Below are 20,341 nucleotides of genomic sequence, written 5' to 3'. Positions count from 1 at the left end.
GTCATCACTGGGAGATTAGAGTGCACCTATTATCTTGCAACCCCCACTGTCTTCACACCCACTGCTCAAAACAAAAAAAAAAAAAAAAAGTGACCAAATGTTTAGTTTGTTTTAGCACGTCCATTATTGTGTTCTGTCGCACCGCAAAAGGACAAATTTTGTTTTGTTATGTATGTCCGGTACATCGGAATTTTTTTTTTTTTTTTGTTTAGAAGTCGCGAAAATGATGGGCAAACGCAAGAGCTATGCTTCCAATTAAACAAAAACTTTGAAATTGTTCAAAAGTCTGAAAATGGTGCATCCGTTAAATCTCTAAAGAACCATTATAATGCTGGTGACCAAACCATATGCGACATCGTAAAAAATAAAGGGAAGATATTAGATTTAAAATCGATATCATAAAAAATAAATGGAAGCATCGTATTGGACACACGAGTAGTGCGTGGTAAGTTTTTTTCATTTTTTACCTATCGCCATACTTTTTTTACATAGGTTGCTAAATATTTTTCGATACAGTAAGTCCCCAACTTATGTAACATCATTTATATTTTTTTATATGACTGAAGATTGTAGTGAAGGGGACACACATTTCAGAATACACAGAATTCCAGCTATCAGTATTATCACAAATGGAATAAGATCGAGTTTACTACCCGTTTATAATTAATTGCACTGACAGAAAAGCCCAGTAACCTGGAAAGTGCAAATTGTTTTTATTGTTTTATGGCAGTGATCTCCGGAAATGTGCTTTAATAAAATGTGAGTTTGCATGGGATGATAATAGTGAGTTTTCGCCTTAACCCTGTGAAGTTTTTTAAGAAAATTTAATTTTGACCATTATCATGGTGCCGACTAAGAGAATAAGTGACAGCAGTACTAGTAAATCTATCAAGAAAAGTAAAGCGATCCAGTTAGATCAGAAAATTAAAATAATAAGGATGTATGAAAACAACCAAACATTAACAAGTATCGTGCAGAATTGAAATTTGTCGGTGGCAACGGTGAATGCAATAATAAAGGAGAAAGACAGAATACAAGAAGCGGTGAAGCGATCAGCACCAATTAAGGTCAACTATAATAATAACTGTTTGTACACATAATAAGCAAGGCGACGAAATACATATCAGTTTTTACAGTTCAATAACATGCGGTTTTTATTTTCTTATGTGCCACTCCACATAAGAAAAGGCTACTTCACCGCTGTTCCCAGATAAAGTTTTTAATTGAACTAATTAAAAACATATACAGTGAAACTTCTCCTAACGGACATCTCTCTACAACGGACATTTTCAAATTCCCCAACTCACCTCCATTGGTTTTAACGTGTTTGCAGCTTCTGTCTAGCGGACATTCTCTGTAACGGACGCGGACAGGCAATCTGCACTGTTTCGTTTAGATTAGCACTTAATTTGATCTCCTCATAACGGACAGCGGGCGAGCTCACGGCCCTTTTTCTAGGAACGTTTCTTCCACGTATTGCCTCAATCATGTGTTTATTTTCTATTTCCAATTCTCTGAATTTTATCAAGGTTTACGTCGCGGTTCTAAACCCTTTTTCAAGAATTTTAAGGCATGTGTAAAACTTCTGATGAATTCGGTGTGTGCAGGGGGGGGGGGAATATGGTCGGCCTTTTGTCTTTTCAGTTTCAGTTTTGTTCAGTGTCGTGTAAAGTGCACAATGTCTTCACATAAACATTTAACTTTAAAAGATAAAGTCGAACTCATTAATGCGTATGATCGGCAAAAAAATAGTGTTCGCAATCTCGCTGCAAAATTCAAAATTGGGAAGATGCTGGTAAGCGACATCCTAAAGAAAAACAATGAACTGCTCAAACAATTTTGGCAACACGGAAATGATCAGGTTCAAAAATCATTCCCGAAAATTGTTGGGCTTCAAATTTGTCGCGCACGTGCTAAAAAAATTCCCATTAATGGGCCTATTATTAGGGAAAAGGCTTTGGAGGTTGCAAAATCTATGGGAGTAAATGAGTTCAAAGCTTCTGTGGGATGGCTAGACAAGTTCAAAACTCGGCATAAAATTTCTTGGAAAACTGTAAGTGGTTAAGGTGGATCTGTTGATACTGGGGTTGTAACAGAGTGGACCGTCAAATTGGAAGAGTTATGTCGTGATTTTGAAGCTAAGGATATTTACAACTGTGACGAAACAGGGTTGTTTTTTTAAAGCTCTTCCTGAAAAAACAATGAGTCTTAAAAACGAAAAGTGCCAGGGCGGAAAAATTTCTAAGGAACGCTTGACTGTACTATTGTGTACAAATATGCTGGGAGACTTTGAACAACCTCTTGTTATAAGAAAACCACAAAATCCTTGTTGTTTCAAGGGCATAAAGTTGAATCTTTTGAATGTTGACTGGAAGTCTAATAAAAAAGCGTGGATGACACGAGATATCATGAGCGAATGGATAAGTCACTTTAACCAAAACATGATTCGTCAAAACAGAAAAATTATTCTTTTCATGGATAATGCTGCATCTCACCAGCACATTGAATTGTCCAACATTCAAATCATTTTTCTGCCACCAAACACATCTGCAGAGTTTCAGCCCTTGGATCAAGGGATAATAAAAAATTTTAAACTTCACTACAGAAAACGTGTTTTAAGACATCTCATTGCAAACATGAACGATTTAACATGTGCGAGTGACCTTGCAAAGAAAATCAGCATCCTAGATGCGATTCAATGGATTTCCTCTTCAGTAAACGCAATTAGAAAACAAACTGTCGTGAACTGTTTTGTAAAGTCTGGCTTCTCAAACGCAAAAATTGAAGTTGTGAACAGCAATGTGGAGCACCAAGAACAAGAACTTCAACATCTATTGATAATGTACGATACTTCCGCTGCAAGTGATCCTGGCTACAAAGATATAGACTCAAACCTCACTACAGAAGATGGTGCTCTAGATATCAACGACATTATCATCGATATTTTTCAAGAAGTTCCTCATGAGGATGAAGAAATGGAAGGAGGTCATTCTGTCGAAGAACCTATTAACGACGAACCACCAATGAAAATAGAAGCGCTCATACAAATCAATCGTTTAAAAATGTTTTTCGCCGCTGAAGAAGATACTGAAGGACTTTTGATGGTTTCTTCACTCCAAACAAATGTTGAAAACAAAATTATCAGCCGGAAGAAGGTGCAGAAGAAAATAAGTGATTACTGTATGTATTTTCCTTAAGATAAATTCATAATATGCATAGCACAATTGTATGTATATTATTTAAAAAATTTTGTTCAAAATCTCTATATATTTTAATTTAATTTTACATTAAACGTTTAACGATTTTTCTTTCTTTCTTTTTTTTTTTTTCTCCCTCAGACTTCTTGTTAGCGGACACTTCTCTCTCTAACGGACACATTTTCGTTCCCCATGGCTGTCTGTTAAAGGGAAGTTTCACTGTAACTATTTTTCTTCATTCTTCTGAGGATATTATGTGGTTTTTGTAATTTTGGCATATCAGGAATATAGTAGCAATATTTTATTAGTCATTCTCGAGTTATGTAAAACTCGACTTACATAAGAAGTCCTGGAACGTATCTCTTACATATGTCGGGGACTTACTGTATTTTTGGATTAACTGGGAAATCGATTATCTGGGAATATTTTTTTACCATCTATCCCAGAAAATCAAGAGTCTACTATATATATATATATGTGTGTGTGTGTGTGTGTGTGTGTTTTAATAAATAAGACTGAGGTGTGAAGATGGAAGTGTAAGTTACACATAATGCCAAAAGCTAAAAGGAACAGGCTAGCAGAAATATGAGAAAGTGTAGGTGTGAAAAGGGAAAAAGAATGTGAATATCCTATAAGTTGAGATGAATTAGGTAAAATTATAGGCTGAATTGTAAAGCCAATTAGAGAGGAGTGACCTGTAAAGTAAAAATAATTAAGTCAAGACAATAATTAATAAAAATAATGGTAGCTGGCAGCAGATAAGGGTGGGTAAATTTGGCTATAATTCAAAAGGGGTAGAGCAAATATGCAATTAAATCTGATGTAAGCAAAGGAAATATTGATACATGATCAGGTATTTCTTCAAGGGACTACACCTAATCATGCATCAAGGACTGCGTTTCTATACATGTCCATAACTGTGGAAGAGAAGAAATTTAATAATAAATTAAGTGAAATCAAAAAGAGAAAGCAGTATAACTCTCACAAAGTATGGACAAGGTAATCCCAACACAGTGTATGTTGTATAAATTAATTAACATACACACACACAGTTTTAAAAACTATTTATACACATAATAAACAGAAATATATACTCGTATGCACATTTTAATTTTGTGTATGTAACAGTTTTTTTTTTTTTCAAACTATAAAATAGAAGGGGCTAATGGTTTCATCTTTATATATTAGGCCTTTTTTTTTAATTTCAGCAGAATTAATTTTTTTAAATAAAAAGTAAAAACACAGAATTTTTTAAATATTTAATTTTTAAAAAAAAAATTACATAAAATTAAGTGCTAAAATCCATTAGGGAATGATGAAATACTGGTATACTCCAAGCCAGATTCAAAAAACCAGAAACAATTTCCAGAAATTAAAAAGAAAGTTGTCACTTGTCAGGTTCTCTGCCACAGACATTGTTACAACATGGCATGCCATTGCAGGGTTAATTATGAAATAAATTATCAACTATCTTCTCTTTATGTATTTTGCTGCAGGCACAATTTCAACTGCCACGAGTATTAAAGACCGTAGCATTTTAATCATAACACTGGCGAAACAATATACAAACCAGTTCCTCAATTTATTAAAAAACAATTAAAAGTCTGAAAAACTCATAATATATAATTATAGCTAGCTATTAATAAAAAAAAAAAAAAAAGTCATTCAAAGTACTTACTGCTAAATTTGTGCACTGTTTATTTACAGCCATGCACCAGACAGGACCAGAAGTTATGGGTAAGCAATACTGGGAGAAAAAAAAAAAAAATAAAAAATAAAAAATATATATATATATATACACATGAGAGGCATAAATATATTCTTGAACAAAAACATCACAACACTGTATAACAATTTTTTTAAATGTTCTCTTTTCTTTGTTTCTTGCAGTTTATTTGTGATTTTGAATATGCAAATTATGAATGACAGTTTTCCATTGCAGCCTTAGTTCTTTTAGAAATTAAAAAATCAAATCTGCTTTAAATAATAATATACTCTTATCATTAAGTTTGTCAAACTTAAAGAAAGAAAATAAATTCCTTTAGGGATATATTCTCTTTCTTTATCTTAATTTATAAATGATTTCTTTATCTTAATCATTTGAGTACAACTGTTACAAAGGAAAATAAACCAGGGCAATTTTGTCAAAAATTAACATTTAAATGTATTTCAATTTTGTGAACCATCTCAAATCAAATACTAGATGTAATCACCCAATCACAGCTGCATCATACCATCTCTGATATTACTACTTTGTTTAAATGGCTTGATTACTTAAATGAATGCACAGCAAAGAAAAAAATGAAAAGAATCTTAAGATGATAGTATCTTCTTAACTTGTGGTTCAATGAATATACCACCATTCTCTTTCACTTCAAACAATTTTGGAACCACTAAGCATACAAACTGCATTGCTTCACTTTTAAGTATACAAAGCTTTAACAAACTGCTTAATATGAAGTAATGACAGCAATACTTCGTCTATTTTCACCAGAGCAATATCAACTATACACTGTCCTACCATTAATATCTGGCTATACCTGTATGTACATAAATAACATTTATTTACAGGAAAAATAATAACCTGTGCTGAAACCTTTAACCTTTATGACAGCCTCTGGTCTCCATTGAACACTTTCCACCAGTTTCTTGTAATGTCACCCGATAATTTCCACCATTGAGCCTTCAAAGCAATGACCAGTTCAGTTCAGTTTTTTAGGCGGTCTCTCTTCTTTCTCTCGTTCATACGCACACAAAAACCGAATTCATCCCAAAAATTCTCTACAAGATTGAGATCAGGGCTCTAGCTACCCAGTCCAACTTTTCAATATTCATATCCTCAAACTGGTCTTGTCACAATGTGAGCAGTATGACATGGAGTACTGTCCTGCTGATGACAGACCTCAGCATTTGTGGCTTTGTCAAAACAACCAATGGTCCCAGGCCAAACCATGAAAAACAGTCTCAGACCATCCTCTGCCAAACTTCATTTTCAGGATTATACAATGTAGCAAATAGCTTTCTTCTGGCATCTCACACTTCCAGACTGGTAGACCGTGTACTTTGACTCATCATTCAGCTTTCCATTGGTCTATGGTTCAAGAATAGTAGGCCTTATACCAAGCTAGATAGTGTCTGGAATTAGTCTGGATGATTAGCAGCTTGTGGATGGCTGTATGACAATGGTAACTCATATCAAGCAGTGTCCTACACACTGTACTGGGGCTGATGTGTCCCAATCATCTTGTCTCACTGAGAGTCTGTGTGTGCTGCGGCATTGAGTTGCATTCTAAGCAAACAATTCTTTGCAGGATTCACCCGCAAATAATGTGAGAGGAAAAAAAAAAAAAAAAAAGTCATCTTCATGGGTTTTCTAGGTCATTTCATGATGGTTTCACCACCAGTCCACTTCCATTTGCAGAACACATCACCAATCATTGTCGTAAGTCTTCAGTAATATTTCAATACCGTTGAAGTGGCATTAACAATTGTATTCACAATTGCATTCACAATTGTACTATTTTTCCTTGAAGGTCTATGTACACCTATATATACAGACTTTAATGTTTAACTTATTTTCCCTATTATTAGTGCAACTGATAATATGGGTACTGCAGGAGCGAAAAAAAAAAAAAAAAAAAAAAAAAAAAAAAAACATTATTCAACAATGTATGTCCTAACGAATTCTTTTGCCATATTTTTTCAAACTTTCATTTTTTTTCAAGAACATTCACATGGGCTACACAGTAACAATATTCATAATTTTCCAATGAAGTTTTCTTTTGCTATACACCAGTACATTTTATGCATAGGGAGACTTTGAAAATAATTCACTGTATTTTTCAGCAAGCTATTTCATTCAAATGGTATTTATTGATCGTTGAAAAGAGGCTGGTCTTCACAGCCAAACTCATCTCAGGCCAAATATCATCTCCAAATATTTGGAATGCTTGCTCTTGGAGGATTCCACAGCCAAGCCTAAGGTCGGTACCAGCACTTGTGGCTCACCACAACAGGCTTGTACTCACCGAAAGATTTCTGCCCAAGCAGATGCTCGCTGCCCTCAACCGTGTGGACGCCGACATCGACACCATAATAAGTAAAAAGAAGGACAGACACAAGTTTATCAAAGCTCTTGAAACCTGAATCACTGCCAACTTGTATTTGTTTTTCTTTATTTGTGTTCAGCTCCTTGTTTTGATGATGTATTTCTTTTTGCATTTGTAATCTGTATTTTGTAGCCTTTTGTATGTGTTCGCTATATTTTGTAGCCATTTGAATTTGTACTTATGTTATCTATATGTGAACCCCTGGCGCTCGTCGCCGTGATGGGATATTGTGCTGTAAATCTACTTCACAATAAAGATTTATTTATTTATTTATTTATTTATAAGTTGACCAGGACAGAAATATTTTCATTATAGAGAAATTTTTGTTAAAATGGTATTTGACATAATGGGATGTTACTGTTTAGTAAGCACTTTTTAGCAATATTCTTCAAAGAAAATTTAGATGATCACTGTAGCGGGGCAGTGTCTAAATTTCCTGATAAGACATTACAACTTTCTATGTAATTCTTCACACGCCACCTTGGCCTTTTTCTGCAAAACATTATCTTGTGAATGCTGATAAGAAAAAAGTAGGTATAATTCTAATATGAAAAAAATATTTTAAATAGTGATGCATATATCCAACAATTTATGCTTGACCAAATTTGACCACACTGACAATAATAAAAATTTTCAACAGCTCTCAAAGCCAACACACATTCCTATTTTAAATACTTTAGTATTACACAATTCTTTTTCTATAATATAAACATACAGTATTTAGTCATTCACCATTCCATTAACAGTGACACATTCCACACTCTTTATGATCACTACATGATGTAATATACATCATGTAATGATGTATATGAAACTGAAAAAATTTGCATAACACAAACAAAACAAAAATTTTATAAAGCATTTAATATTTCAACTAGGTTTAATGCAGCTGACAATAAGAAACATAATAGATCCCAAAGTTTGCACTTACTTTTAATGATAGCAAAACAACATTAAATGATACCTTTCCCATAATTATACCCATACTTAAAAAAAAAAAAAGTAAAGTGCAGCCATTATCAACCCACTGCAGGATGGAAGCCTCCTCAACAATTCATGCTGAGGGAAATGGACCATAATCTGCCACGCTGGTCCAGTGCGGGTTGGCAGATCGACCGTATTCAGCAGTCAGGGGCTTGAACCCCGGTCTACTCAAAGAGCGTGTGCTACTGCACTCCCGCTCCTGCCCACTTGGCTACGGAGGCCTATTTTCCTACAATTTCTTCATTCCATCAAAAACCAAATTATATACACAACCTATGTCCCAAAAATTATAGGACTGACCTTATTAAAAAAAAATCATGGAAGGCACACACACACACACACAGAGGAGTTGGCAGTTACAGAGAGAGTATGTAGAGCACTTAGTTCTGATTATATTCAAGAGGAAATTACTGAAAAAATTAGTGAAAAAAATTTTTGTTTTTTCTTAATTTGTTTAAATATCTTAATAAATTTAATTTCAGTAATTTTGTATAACATATTGTAAATTCAATTCTTACCTTTTCTAAAACTCATTCTGCTAATTAACTCTTTCTGATATTTTGTGAGCTTAAATTTTTATGATTAAAAGATTAAAGCTAATTCTATAATATTTTGTTAGTTTTATTCTTGCCTTAATAATGGTTGTCACAAGATCCTGTTTGAAAAAAATAGCCTGTGGTCATTTCCATCCGAGAGAGGGAAATGACCACAGGCTATTCCCGTATGAATTGTAGGTCCATCACTTGTATAGCCTGTGGAATGTATTCAAGGTCAATCTACTTAACAATCACAACTCTACTGATGGTTCCTTTCTTTGTTCACAATGTAAAGAGTATATATACCAATCTCGAATTGAAACTTAATGCAGTACTAGATCAATTTGAGTCACTGAAGAAAAGAGTGCTTGCCCTTCAGACAAATAAAACTGGGAACTCAAATACCTAGTGACTTACCAGGTGATGCACTTTCAATTAGGGATCCCAGAACAGAACAGTCATGTGAATGCTACTCTGAAAGAGGATTTAGTCGTACTGGGAGATTCCATCATCATGGAAATGGATAACATTTTTTGTAATAAGGACAGATGAACTAGAACCAGGGCATGTCTGCTGGGACCAACAATTGATGATGTTACCAACTGATTGTCAGATTTTCAGTGGCTGAAGAGAGCATATATTTATATATATGTCATATATTCCAGTAATTAAAAACTTAATTACTGGAATAAGTTACCTATGGGTAGTTGGGGCTGTAAGTTTGGGGAAATTGAAAGGAGGAAGTGTCTATCCAGCTGCCCTTTGAATACACAGGTTATTTGTTATTATTAATTTATTTTTTTAATTTCAAAAGCCTGTGCTCCCTTGTACTATATGGCTAATAATAATAATACCAAGTAATGGTGCTTTTTTCTTCCTCCCTCTCTTCTCAAGTACTCTCACTGCACCAGTGAAATGTTGCTTCAATAGAGGTTGCTGACACAACTTTCAAAATCATTATTAGGAAAATGGTTCATACACACTGCTACAGCTGCTTGAAAAGTGGAACGTTCTCATTGTTGTTGTTATTTGGTTTTTAGGAGCATTAGCAACTAAGGCCATATTGCTCCGAGGATATGCGGTGGTCATTCCCTGACCTTTCCGCATCCTCTGTATTTGGTGGTCACGGGCTCGAACCCCGGTCTAATCAAGAAGTGTGTGCTACGCACTGCCGCTCCTGCCCACCTCGCTACGGAAGCAGTTAATGTTCTCAGAATGATGCCCTTTAATGGCACTTTCGAGTTGTAGGAACAGAAAGAAGTCTGGTGACAACAAATCTAGTGAATATGATAGATGAGGTAAGACAATAACTTGTCTTTTAGCCAAAAACCATGGAATAGACAGTGTTGTGTGTGTGTGTGTGTGTGTGTGTGTGTGTGTGTGTGTGTGTGTGTGTGTGTGTGTGTGTGTGTGTGTGTGTGTGTGTGTGTGTGTGTGTGTGTGTGTGTGCACATTACTATACAACACAAACCAGTTTCTGAATTTCATATCTCCAGTCATAATCATTCATGAGTAAGCACCATATTAGTGTTAGCCAAGCAGTGCAAGAAAACCCTAGGCTTTTGTTGGCCCAGCCAAAAAATAATAATAATAATTATGTGTAAATAAATAATAAACTACCTATTTGATTCCCTGAAATATGTATTTATCCAGCTGACCACTAAATTTCCTGCCTCAACTACCTGTGCAGTTAACTTATTCCAGTAATTAATTACTCGCTGGCTAAAAGAAAACTTTGTGCAATCCAGTCTAAACCTCTTTCCCTCCTTATAATTTGAATTTATTGCCCCTAGTTCTGGAATCGTTTATAACAGTGAAAATTTCATCCCATTCATTTTATTTTTACCTCTCATAGCCTTATACAGCTAAATCAAGTCTCTTCTAGAGTGCCTAGTTTCCAAGCTCTGTACTCCACATATTCAAAGTCTATTCTCATATCGATGCCCCTTTATCAATCTCACCAGGCAAGTTGCCCATCTTTGGACCTTGTTAAGAACTCCAATTTTTTTTTAGGTGCTGTCTCCACATAAGGTATATATTGAACATAGTATTCCAAGTGTTGTCTTACAATTGCCTTATATAGTGTGATTATGACCTCCCTATCTCTACAAACACATGTTCAATAAATCATCAATACACACCATCTATTAATCAAGACCCTTGCAAAAGTCTGGAAATTTAAACTCCTTATGAATAATCCCTTTTGCATCAAAGCAGCAATCAAAACGGATTTCACTTTGACTTCTTAGCACAAACTTTTTCATGGGAAGTAAATAAAATTACCCTCAAATCTTGACTATGTTGCTTGGTTGAAGGATAATACTGGAAACATCAAATCTCCAGCAAAATAATGGAAGTAATGAAGGTCAATGAATGAAGTTTGTAGAAGATCAACACAAATCACAGACCAAATTTCCTTTTGTTCTGGTGTCAGGTTATGTGTAATCTATCTTGTATACAATTTTATTTTTCCCAAATTTTCAGTCAAATTCAGCAACAACTTTTTTTTGCTCATAACTAGCATCAAAACATTACAAGTTGATTGTGCCGACCGGGCTAGCCAGGTGGGTAAAGTGCCTGCCTGGCAACCCAAAGGTCGCAGGTTCAAATCCCGCCTCGGGCTTGGATCAAAGTACTGCAAAAACCTTGGGAGGTGCATTATGGCCACAAAAGCCGATGCGCCAACTACCAAAAAAAAAAAAAACAAGTTGATTGTAGTGCAATAATTCCCAGACATATCAATGTTTTCATCCAAACATGAAGTAAAAAGGCAGCCTAGACTCGGTTCAGCTTCAACACTACCACTCAAAAACACAAAGTTTTATCACAGAAAGCTTCTTGCAGTAGATTACATGTCCCTGTGGCACTTTTGCTTGGTCAGACTGACATGGCCAAATGGTCAATGTAAAAGTACAGTAGTACACAGGCTGCAAATCCACACAACACACAAAATATGGCTGATGTTAATATTCTTGTTAAATTACCAGCTGTAAACTTCTCTGATCTCTGTGGCTGTGTGGAATATAAACAGAACTTTTTCTTTTTTTTTTCCAAACAAAAATTTAAGCCAGCATGACGTGGCAGGAGCAAACAGAGGGAATTTACAAGGAAGTAGGGTAAAGTCAGCTTCATATATACTTAAAAGGAAAAGAAATAACATGAATAAGCTTTAGCTTTTGCAATGCGAGTTTATCATATTACATAATATGCAGGCTGATCAAACAATACTCTCACAGACATTCAGGAAATAACTTCAGAGCATTCACAGTTTTGATCACAAAAAAATTTTTTTTCACCTGAGAGAGAAATTTGATTAATAAAATTAATACAAACAAAGAAAATATTATTTACCTTTGGTTTCAACTGCATCAAGTCATATTCAGCAACATGGGCATGCATACCCGCACTAAAGAGGCGTCCATTACACCATGTAACTGCTTCAATAGAATTATTAGGACTACCAGGTATCACCTGTAGAACAAAATTGTTAAATTAATCTAATAAACATTACTTATGCAAAATAATGTCAAATATAATTAAATGATTAGAGTAAAATTTAATTTAGCAAATACATATCAAAAGATACTATATAGTATCTTTTTATATATACAGTAAAATCTCGTTAATACAAACTTGGTTTATACAAAGTACTTGTTTATATGAAGCACATACCATTCCCCTGCGGAAGGTTAGGCTTTTCTATGTAAATATATTCGTTTATTACAAAATTCGATTAATATGTATTACAAAGTTCTTTTTCACCCCATGAGAAATAAATATTGTCATTTTGTATGTTTAATACAAATCTTGGCAGAGCGATCCAATTATTGCCCCCAGCCACCTGGCTCCCTACTTCCCAAAGGATGGCACTGACTTGTTAGAAATTAGTTTTGTGAAAACAAAAGCAGTTTATGATAGCTACAACGTCAAGTGCATTCTGAAAAATATCTTTCTGAAGGATGAGGGATGAGTTGTTAAATTAACAAAAGAATAAAAAGTTTTTCTAAGTTGTTTACATGCACTCCCTCGCTCTCCATGGGAATAAGGTCAGTTGCAATTGTTACCCCAGTTCAAAGAGTCTTTTGCTATCATATACAGCAATCTATTCTTTGTGCCATTTTATCTGAGCTGATGTCTTTTTCAGAATGTGTGTTTTTAAATTAATTTAAAATTTGTTTATATTAAACCTTATCTAGCAGTGTTATGGCGACAAAACATAGACAGACAGAAATTAGGCCTGGAAATTATAATACAAATTATACAAGAGGCTGATAGGATGGAAAGAAGCAAAATGGACATTGCAAAGGAATAGCAACATCCCTTTACCTACTTTATCTACAATACTGAAAAAGACTTGAAGAAGAACAACACTGTAGCAGCGATGAAAAACAGGAAATGAATTTGTGGAGCAAAACACAAGGAGCTTGAAACAAAACTTTTCGAGTGGTACCAACAAATGCATGCATTTAATTTGCCAATATCAGGTCCCATTTTGCAAGAAAAGGCAAATTATCTCAATGGGATTAGCAACTTCAAATGCAGCAGTGGCTGGCTCCAAAGATTTAAAGACAGGAATAACTGGAAATGTTTGCAGTGAGTCTGGATTAGTCGACAAAGAAAACGCTACAGACTAGTTATATTCTGTATGGTCCATCCTTGAAAAATACGAGACAAAGGATATTTTTAATCTTGATGAGACAGGTTTATTTTATAATTTGCTGCCAAACAAAACATTTGCTGTTCAAGGAGAGAGTCTTGTCATGGTGGAAAATTAAGTAAACAAAGACTCACTGTTCTGTTATGCTGCAATTCAGATGGCAGTACAAAACTATGTCCACTTGTGATTGGTAAGTTTTCCAAGCCAAAATGTTTTAAGGCAATTAACTAACTTCCCTGTGATTATGAGGCCAATAGAAGTGCTTGCTTACGGTCAAAATTTTTCAGTCTTTTTTATCAAAATTGGACAGAAGAATGACTTCAGAAAAAAAGGAACATTTTGACAATTTTAGACCGTTGTACAGCACATTCTGCCGAGACATTTAAGTTTACAAATATACGGCTGTTGTTTTTATCCCCCAATACCACCAGTTTAATGCAACCACTGGATCAAGGCATTATTTATAACCTCAAGAGAGCATATAGAGCCCGCCTGATAAAGTACTTGATGCGCAACATAGAAGAAGGGAACAATTTGCAGCCAAATTGGAATGTCTTGGATGCTATCCATAATCTTGTTATTGCTTGGAAAAGTATTACATCAAGTGTAATAATAACTGCTTCAGAAAGAGTGGCTTTGGAGAGAACATCATTGAAAAATATGGTCCAGCAGACGAATGTAATAGCAACAGTGAGGAATGGAGGAATTTGAAGGAGCATATGGATTTTGTTGGCGAATTTGAAGAGTTTGTGAAGGTGGATGCTACCATTGCAATGTCAACACCAGAACAGCTGCTGGATACCAAACAAAACGATGTTTTTGTTACCAGCGACAGCAAAAGTGAAGCAGCACGCACACTACCATCTAAAAAAGATGCCCAAAATGCATTGAACATAATAGAGAATGTGTTGGCCTGCCTAACGTTGATAAAGAAACAACTATTGCATTTGATAACATCTGTGCTGTAGTTGAAATCCATCCGGAATTGATTAAAGCTACAGGTGTGAAGGGCGCCAAGTTTTTTCATAAAATGATTGTAAAAATTTGGGAAACGGGACAGTGGGATCAGATTGGAAGAAATCAATTTTCATCCCCTTACCAAAAAAAAGAGATCTGAAAATTTGCTCAAATTACAGGACTATTAGCCTAATTTCTCATGCTAGCAAGACTCTTCTTAAAATCATATTAAACAGAATCTCATGAAAACTTGAAGAAGAAATGCCAGAAGAGCAAGCAAGTTTCAGAAGGGATAGAAGAACCAGAGATCAGGTCTTAAGTCTATGACTGATTATTGAAAAATGCAAAGAATTCAATGTTCCAGTCATTTTGTGTTTTATAAATTATGCACGAGAAACTATGGGACACGATAACTATTATGGGTTTCCCAATCCACATAATTCAGCGGTTTAAGCTACTGTACCAGGAACAGGAAGGAACTGTGGGAACAAACACGGAAAACACAGACTTTTTCACAATAGGTAACGGTGTCAGGCAGGGCTGTATTTTGTCACCTCACCTTTTTAATCTTTATGCTGAAGATATTATATGTGAAGCTTTGGAAGATTTAGAGACTGGCATCAAAATTGGAGGACTGAAGATAAACAACCTTTGTTATACAGATGATACTGTGCTAATAAGGATCATCTTAAAGAAACTCTGGGGAGAGTATGTGAAGCAAGTAAGAAAAAAGGATTAGCATTAGTAGAGGCATATGATGCAAGAAAGCAAGCTTATTCAGCATCAGCCAAAAAAAAAGAAAAAAAAAAAAAAAAACCACTACTCCCATTTCACCCCTCAATTCGTTCAAAATACCTGTCCAGCTGAGCCTTAAATTTGTTTAGGCTATCAACTTCAACAACAAGCGATGGAAGTCTATTCCACAAACCAACTGCCCGCTGGCTAAAGGCGAATTTCCGCACGTCTATCCGACATCCGTCCTTCCTCAATTTGAATTTATGCCCTCTCAGGTGATTATTCTGAGCAAGAGGAAGAATTCCATCGGCATTGAGCATGCTCAAGCCATTCAAAGCCTTGTACACCTCTATCAGATCACCTCGGCGATGCCTAGTCTCCAGGCTCTGTAATTTGCAAAACTTAAGCCTTTCTTCGTAAGAGCAACCCTTTGTTCCATTCACTAATCTTGTTGCCCTTCTCTGTACTCGTTCCAGCAGCTCTACATCCTTCTTGAAATGAGGCCTCCAGACCTGTATACAGTACTCAAGGTGTGGCCTGACCAATGCCTTATACAAGGGAATAATCACATCCCTGTCCCTGCTAGAAAAATTCCTGTATATCATTGACAAGACACCATGAGCTACTCTTGCAGCTCGTCTGCACTGCTCAGAGAACTTCATATCTGCCTGCACAATTACCCCCAGGTCCTTTTCATTCTCTACCACTGTCAGCGTAGTACCACAGAGTTGATACGTTGATCTGGGGTTACTGTTTCCCATATGTAGTACTTTACATTTGTCAATGTTAAACTTCATTTGCCACCTCTCAGCCCATCTGCTCAACCTTTCCAGATCCTGTTGCAGCAGCATAGTATCAGTAGTGTCCTTAACAACCCTGCCAACCTTTGTATCGTCTGCAAACTTGGACATTAAGCCTGATACACCATCATCAATATCATTTATAAATACAGAAAACAACAATGGACCCAACACTGAACCCTGAGGAACTCCACTAATAACATTAGTCCACGTTGAGCAGTGTCCATTGATTACCACTCTCTGTCTTCTGCCACTCAACCATCCCTTTATCCATAGCAGCAATTTGCCTCGAATGCCACACTTCTCCAATTTGTGCAGCAGTCTTCCATGCGCAACAGTATCAAAAGCCTTTCTAAGATCCAAATATATAATATCAAAGTTATTCCCTGCATCCAGTTCTTTTGTGACTACATCATAGTATCCAATCAAATTGGTCAGACAAGACCTGCCCTTAACAAACCCATGCTGTGTCTGAGCTATAACTGAATACTTGTCCAGATGATCCTGCAGTGCTTCTTTAACCAGTGCCTCCATTAATTTTCCTGGAACCGAAGTTAAACTAACAGGTCTATAATTACTTGTGTCAGCCTTTGATCCTCCTTTGTGAATTGGGGTTACATTTGCACATCTCCAGTCCATGGGTACCTCCCCTGAGTCCAAAGAAGCTCTCATAATTATGGCTAGGGGTTTGCTTACTTCCTTTGCTGCCTCCTTTAATATAACTGGATAGATCCCATCCACCCTGGGTGCCTTTTTTATGTTTATCCTCAACAATTTCTCCTCCACTTTCCTCTCAGTTATTAGAAAATCATCTAGCTCACTGCCAATGTTTACTTCACCTACGACATTCCCCTTCCTGAATAACTCCTCATGTGTGAATGTAGATGCAAAATACTCATTTAGATTGTTAGCCACCTGAGCTGGATCCTCAACTGTTGAACCATCAACATCCAGTGGACCAATCTGATTCATCCCTTTCCTTCTTGAGTTTAAATAGGTAAAGAACTCTTTTCTGTTTTTCTTTGCATCCTTTGCCAAGGATTTCTCATAATCTGCCTTTGCCTGCCTAATCTCCTTTGTGACTTGGTTACAGACCAACTTATATCTATCATAGGCTTCCACGTCACCCATTAATTTGTATGTATCCCATGCATTTTTCTTCTCTGCCATATGTCTCATTAGTTCATCTGACAACCATTTAGGCCTGAACCTTGAACAATATTTCTTGGTTGGTATGTAAAGCCTGGTAGCTTCCAAGATTAGTTCCTTGAATGCTTCCCATTTTGAATTTGCTGTTGGTAACATCATCAGTTGGTCCCACTGTATAGAATTTAAATACTGTCTCAGACCAGCATAGTCTCCTTTACGAAAGCAAAAACCCTTCCCTTTACCTCTGATGGTAGTTACCTCCTTGAGTAAATCCCACTTCAGCACACTGTGATCACTGCCACCCAGTGGTTCATTTATCTGCAGATTCCTAATGCATGAAGAATCACTACTGATAATCAGATCAAGAGTATTACTCCCTCTAGTTGCCTCCCGACTACCTCTAGTTGCCTCCCGGATTGTTTCTGAATGTGTGTAAAACTAAAATTATGGTGATTGGTGATAATCTCGGTTCCAGTAAAGTGAAGGTTAATGGGCAAGATATCGAAGAAGTTGATGAATTTGATTACTTAGGGTCAAGAATAAATAAAAATAATGACTGTTCAAACGATGTAAAGGGATGACAGGCAATTGCTAAAACATTGGTCGCTGATCTGATAAAATTATGGAGAGATCATGATCTGCCCCTAAAGACGAAACTGAGAATCATTGATTCGTTAATTTTTCCAGTTGCCACTTATGGATGTGAAGGATGGAATCTGAAAAGAGTTGACAGGAAGAATTTTGAGGCATTTGAAATATGATATTACAGGAGAATACTGCGTATCTCTTACTTGAAATGAAGAACAAATGAGTGGGTATTGAATAAAATTGGCAGGCCTAAAATTCTTCTTCATAGCATCAACAAAAGAAAACTCAAGTTTTTTAGTCATATAGTAAGAAGGGAAAACTTTCTGTTGAAGAATATAATGGAAGGAAAAACCGAGGGGAAGAGGTGCAGAGGAAGACCTGCAACTAGGTGGAAGGATGGGATCAGTGAACTTCTGGACATGACACTTTGTGATGCTGCTTGTATAGCACACGATTGATGCAGTTGAAGGAATTTGTTGGTGGCCACAACAGCTCCTCAGAGAGCTAATGTGACTGGAAGAAGAAGAAGTGCTGTAGTTAAAAATGCATATAGGACAAAAACTGTGCAAACAACATTGGATTCTTTCTTTAAATTAGATTAATTTATTAAAAAGTTAATGGTTTTTACGTCTCCTTTTATATTATGATTGTAATTCCTTTTACTGTGATACTAAAATATTGTGTATATCAAAATATATACTATACAATATTTTAATTTCCGTTAATATTGCTTTTCTCTTAGTTGATCTTACAAATAAAATAAAATCTTTAAAAAATATGTTATTCCTATTACTGTATTGTTAGACAAGGCTTTTGTTTTTATTTTATTTTATTAATTTATTTTTGATATTATTATTATTTATTATTAGATATACAGTATGTACCAAAAAAAAAACAGTAAAATTTTGACACTTTTGGGGAACCTCGTTACTACAAACCTCGTTATTACAAAACATGAAAATTTAGGTCCCTTGAACTTTGTATTAATGAGATTCCACTGTATTTTCTAAATTAAATGTGATTAAGCAATCACATTTAATTGTGATTACATTGTGATAAAGTGATTACATACATTTAAAAAGTCTGCTGAGTGTTGTCAGAGATATTCATCTTCAACAATACTCACATTTCTAAACAAGATCACATATCTTTACTGGGATAATTGTGACTTCTAACTTCTCTTGGCATAAGCATATCAAAAATATTGCTTTTTCTTCATCGGAAAAACTAGGTTCTTTCACTCTATGTGCTTTTCTTCTAAGAAGCTCCTGATTTTGTACAAATCAGAAAACTGCCCTATATTGTTTCAATGTTGTTCCCAGATGTGGGAACAACATTGAAACAATATAAGGCAGTTTTGTGATTTGTACATATCATTTTGAGTAATATCCCCAAAACCTGTCATAAACTCCAAGACTCTATTCAAATGAGGGCAGGTGGTCAATTAATGTTCCCTTATAAACTCATGCCCTATCACACAAACATTCAGCTTATGCTGTACCTTTTTCTACTCCAGGGGCACACCTGGAGAGTATGGGATTGGTACACCCAGGGGTCCTGAGCTGGATATCATCATTCTTCTCTTTCTTGGTGATCCCCTTTTACCTCTCTCTCTCTCTCTCTCTCTCTCTTAGGGTAACTCAGGAATTTTTTTTTTTTTTTGTGGCTGGTGCAGCATAAGCCTCAGGCTTCCTTGCACCATATAGCTAATAATAATAATATTTTCATGAGCATTATTCTTCTGAATTATCTGTAATTCCACCTCATTCTTCCAAACTAGTCTGAAAACAGGGGCTCACATCTGACTTGGCACACCTAGGGTCCTGATATCATCATTCTTCTCTTTCTTGGTGATTCCCTTCTACTTTTGACTCTCTCTCAGGGTAAATCGGGGAATTTTTTTTTTTTTTTTTGGCCGGTGCAGCATAAGCCCAGGCTTCCCTGCACCATGTAGCTAATAATAATAATAATTTGCCTCATCTAGTCAACACCCATTCATAGTTAAATCTTAACTAACACATAGTATTGGAGCACTAGAAGTTCCAATATCTTTCATATTTGGAATTACCATAAAAAAAAAGTTAACCAAGATAATTTGTAATTTACTGCTTGTGTGCTCAATTACTAGCTTAACATCAGTAGAAAACAAAACTTTATTTCTGGTAATTGTAATTTGTTGCAAAAAGAAAGTAAAAGTGCTGTTTAGTTTTCATTTTTGGGAAAGAAATCTGCCCCAAATGCATGGTGATAATTTTGACACCTATCTGTTTTTTAATACTGGGCACAGGAAAGGACTTTCAATGTCTGTAAGGTATCATGATCAGTCACATATTGGTAAGTGACCACTGACCACAAAACTGCCAACCTTTGACTTTTGAAAGGCTGCAGATAATCATAAGCAGGAGAAATACAGGAAATTTTGGACAGAAAAAAAGCTCTTCACAAAAAAAAAAAAAGAAGAAGAAAAAAAAAGGATTATTTGGGAAAAGGAGTTTTATATAGTTTTTTATAGTTCACACTGCACTAGAAATTAAATTTCAGTGTCAATGTATATATTTTATACTAAAATAGCCATAGGATTGTTTATTAGTACAGTATGCTTTCAAACATTAGCTTAATTAGGATTTTT

The 20,341-nt window shown here is 35.5% G+C and overlaps 1 protein-coding gene across 1 annotated transcript in view; it reads right to left on the bottom strand.

The window, feature by feature from the left end:
• The window catches only part of l(3)72Dn (UTP4 small subunit processome component l(3)72Dn), a 168,329-nt gene extending 148,561 nt beyond the window's left edge, over positions 1-19,768 (bottom strand). The window contains exons 1-3 of the mRNA XM_090382422.1: positions 19,730-19,768; positions 12,178-12,297; positions 4,876-4,944 (exon numbers count right to left, since the gene is read on the bottom strand). Coding sequence (XP_090238548.1) covers positions 4,876-4,944; positions 12,178-12,297; positions 19,730-19,768 — 228 coding nt within the window. The remainder of the gene's footprint in view (positions 1-4,875; positions 4,945-12,177; positions 12,298-19,729) is intronic.
• Between the last annotated feature and the right edge of the window lie 573 nt (positions 19,769-20,341).

The sequence above is a fragment of the Mastigoproctus giganteus genome, chromosome 10, assembly GCF_048544385.1.
Source record: "Mastigoproctus giganteus isolate SK-2022 chromosome 10, ASM4854438v1, whole genome shotgun sequence".
NCBI lineage: Eukaryota > Metazoa > Arthropoda > Arachnida > Uropygi > Thelyphonidae > Mastigoproctus > Mastigoproctus giganteus.
This window is presented reverse-complemented; position numbering and strand designations above follow the sequence as displayed.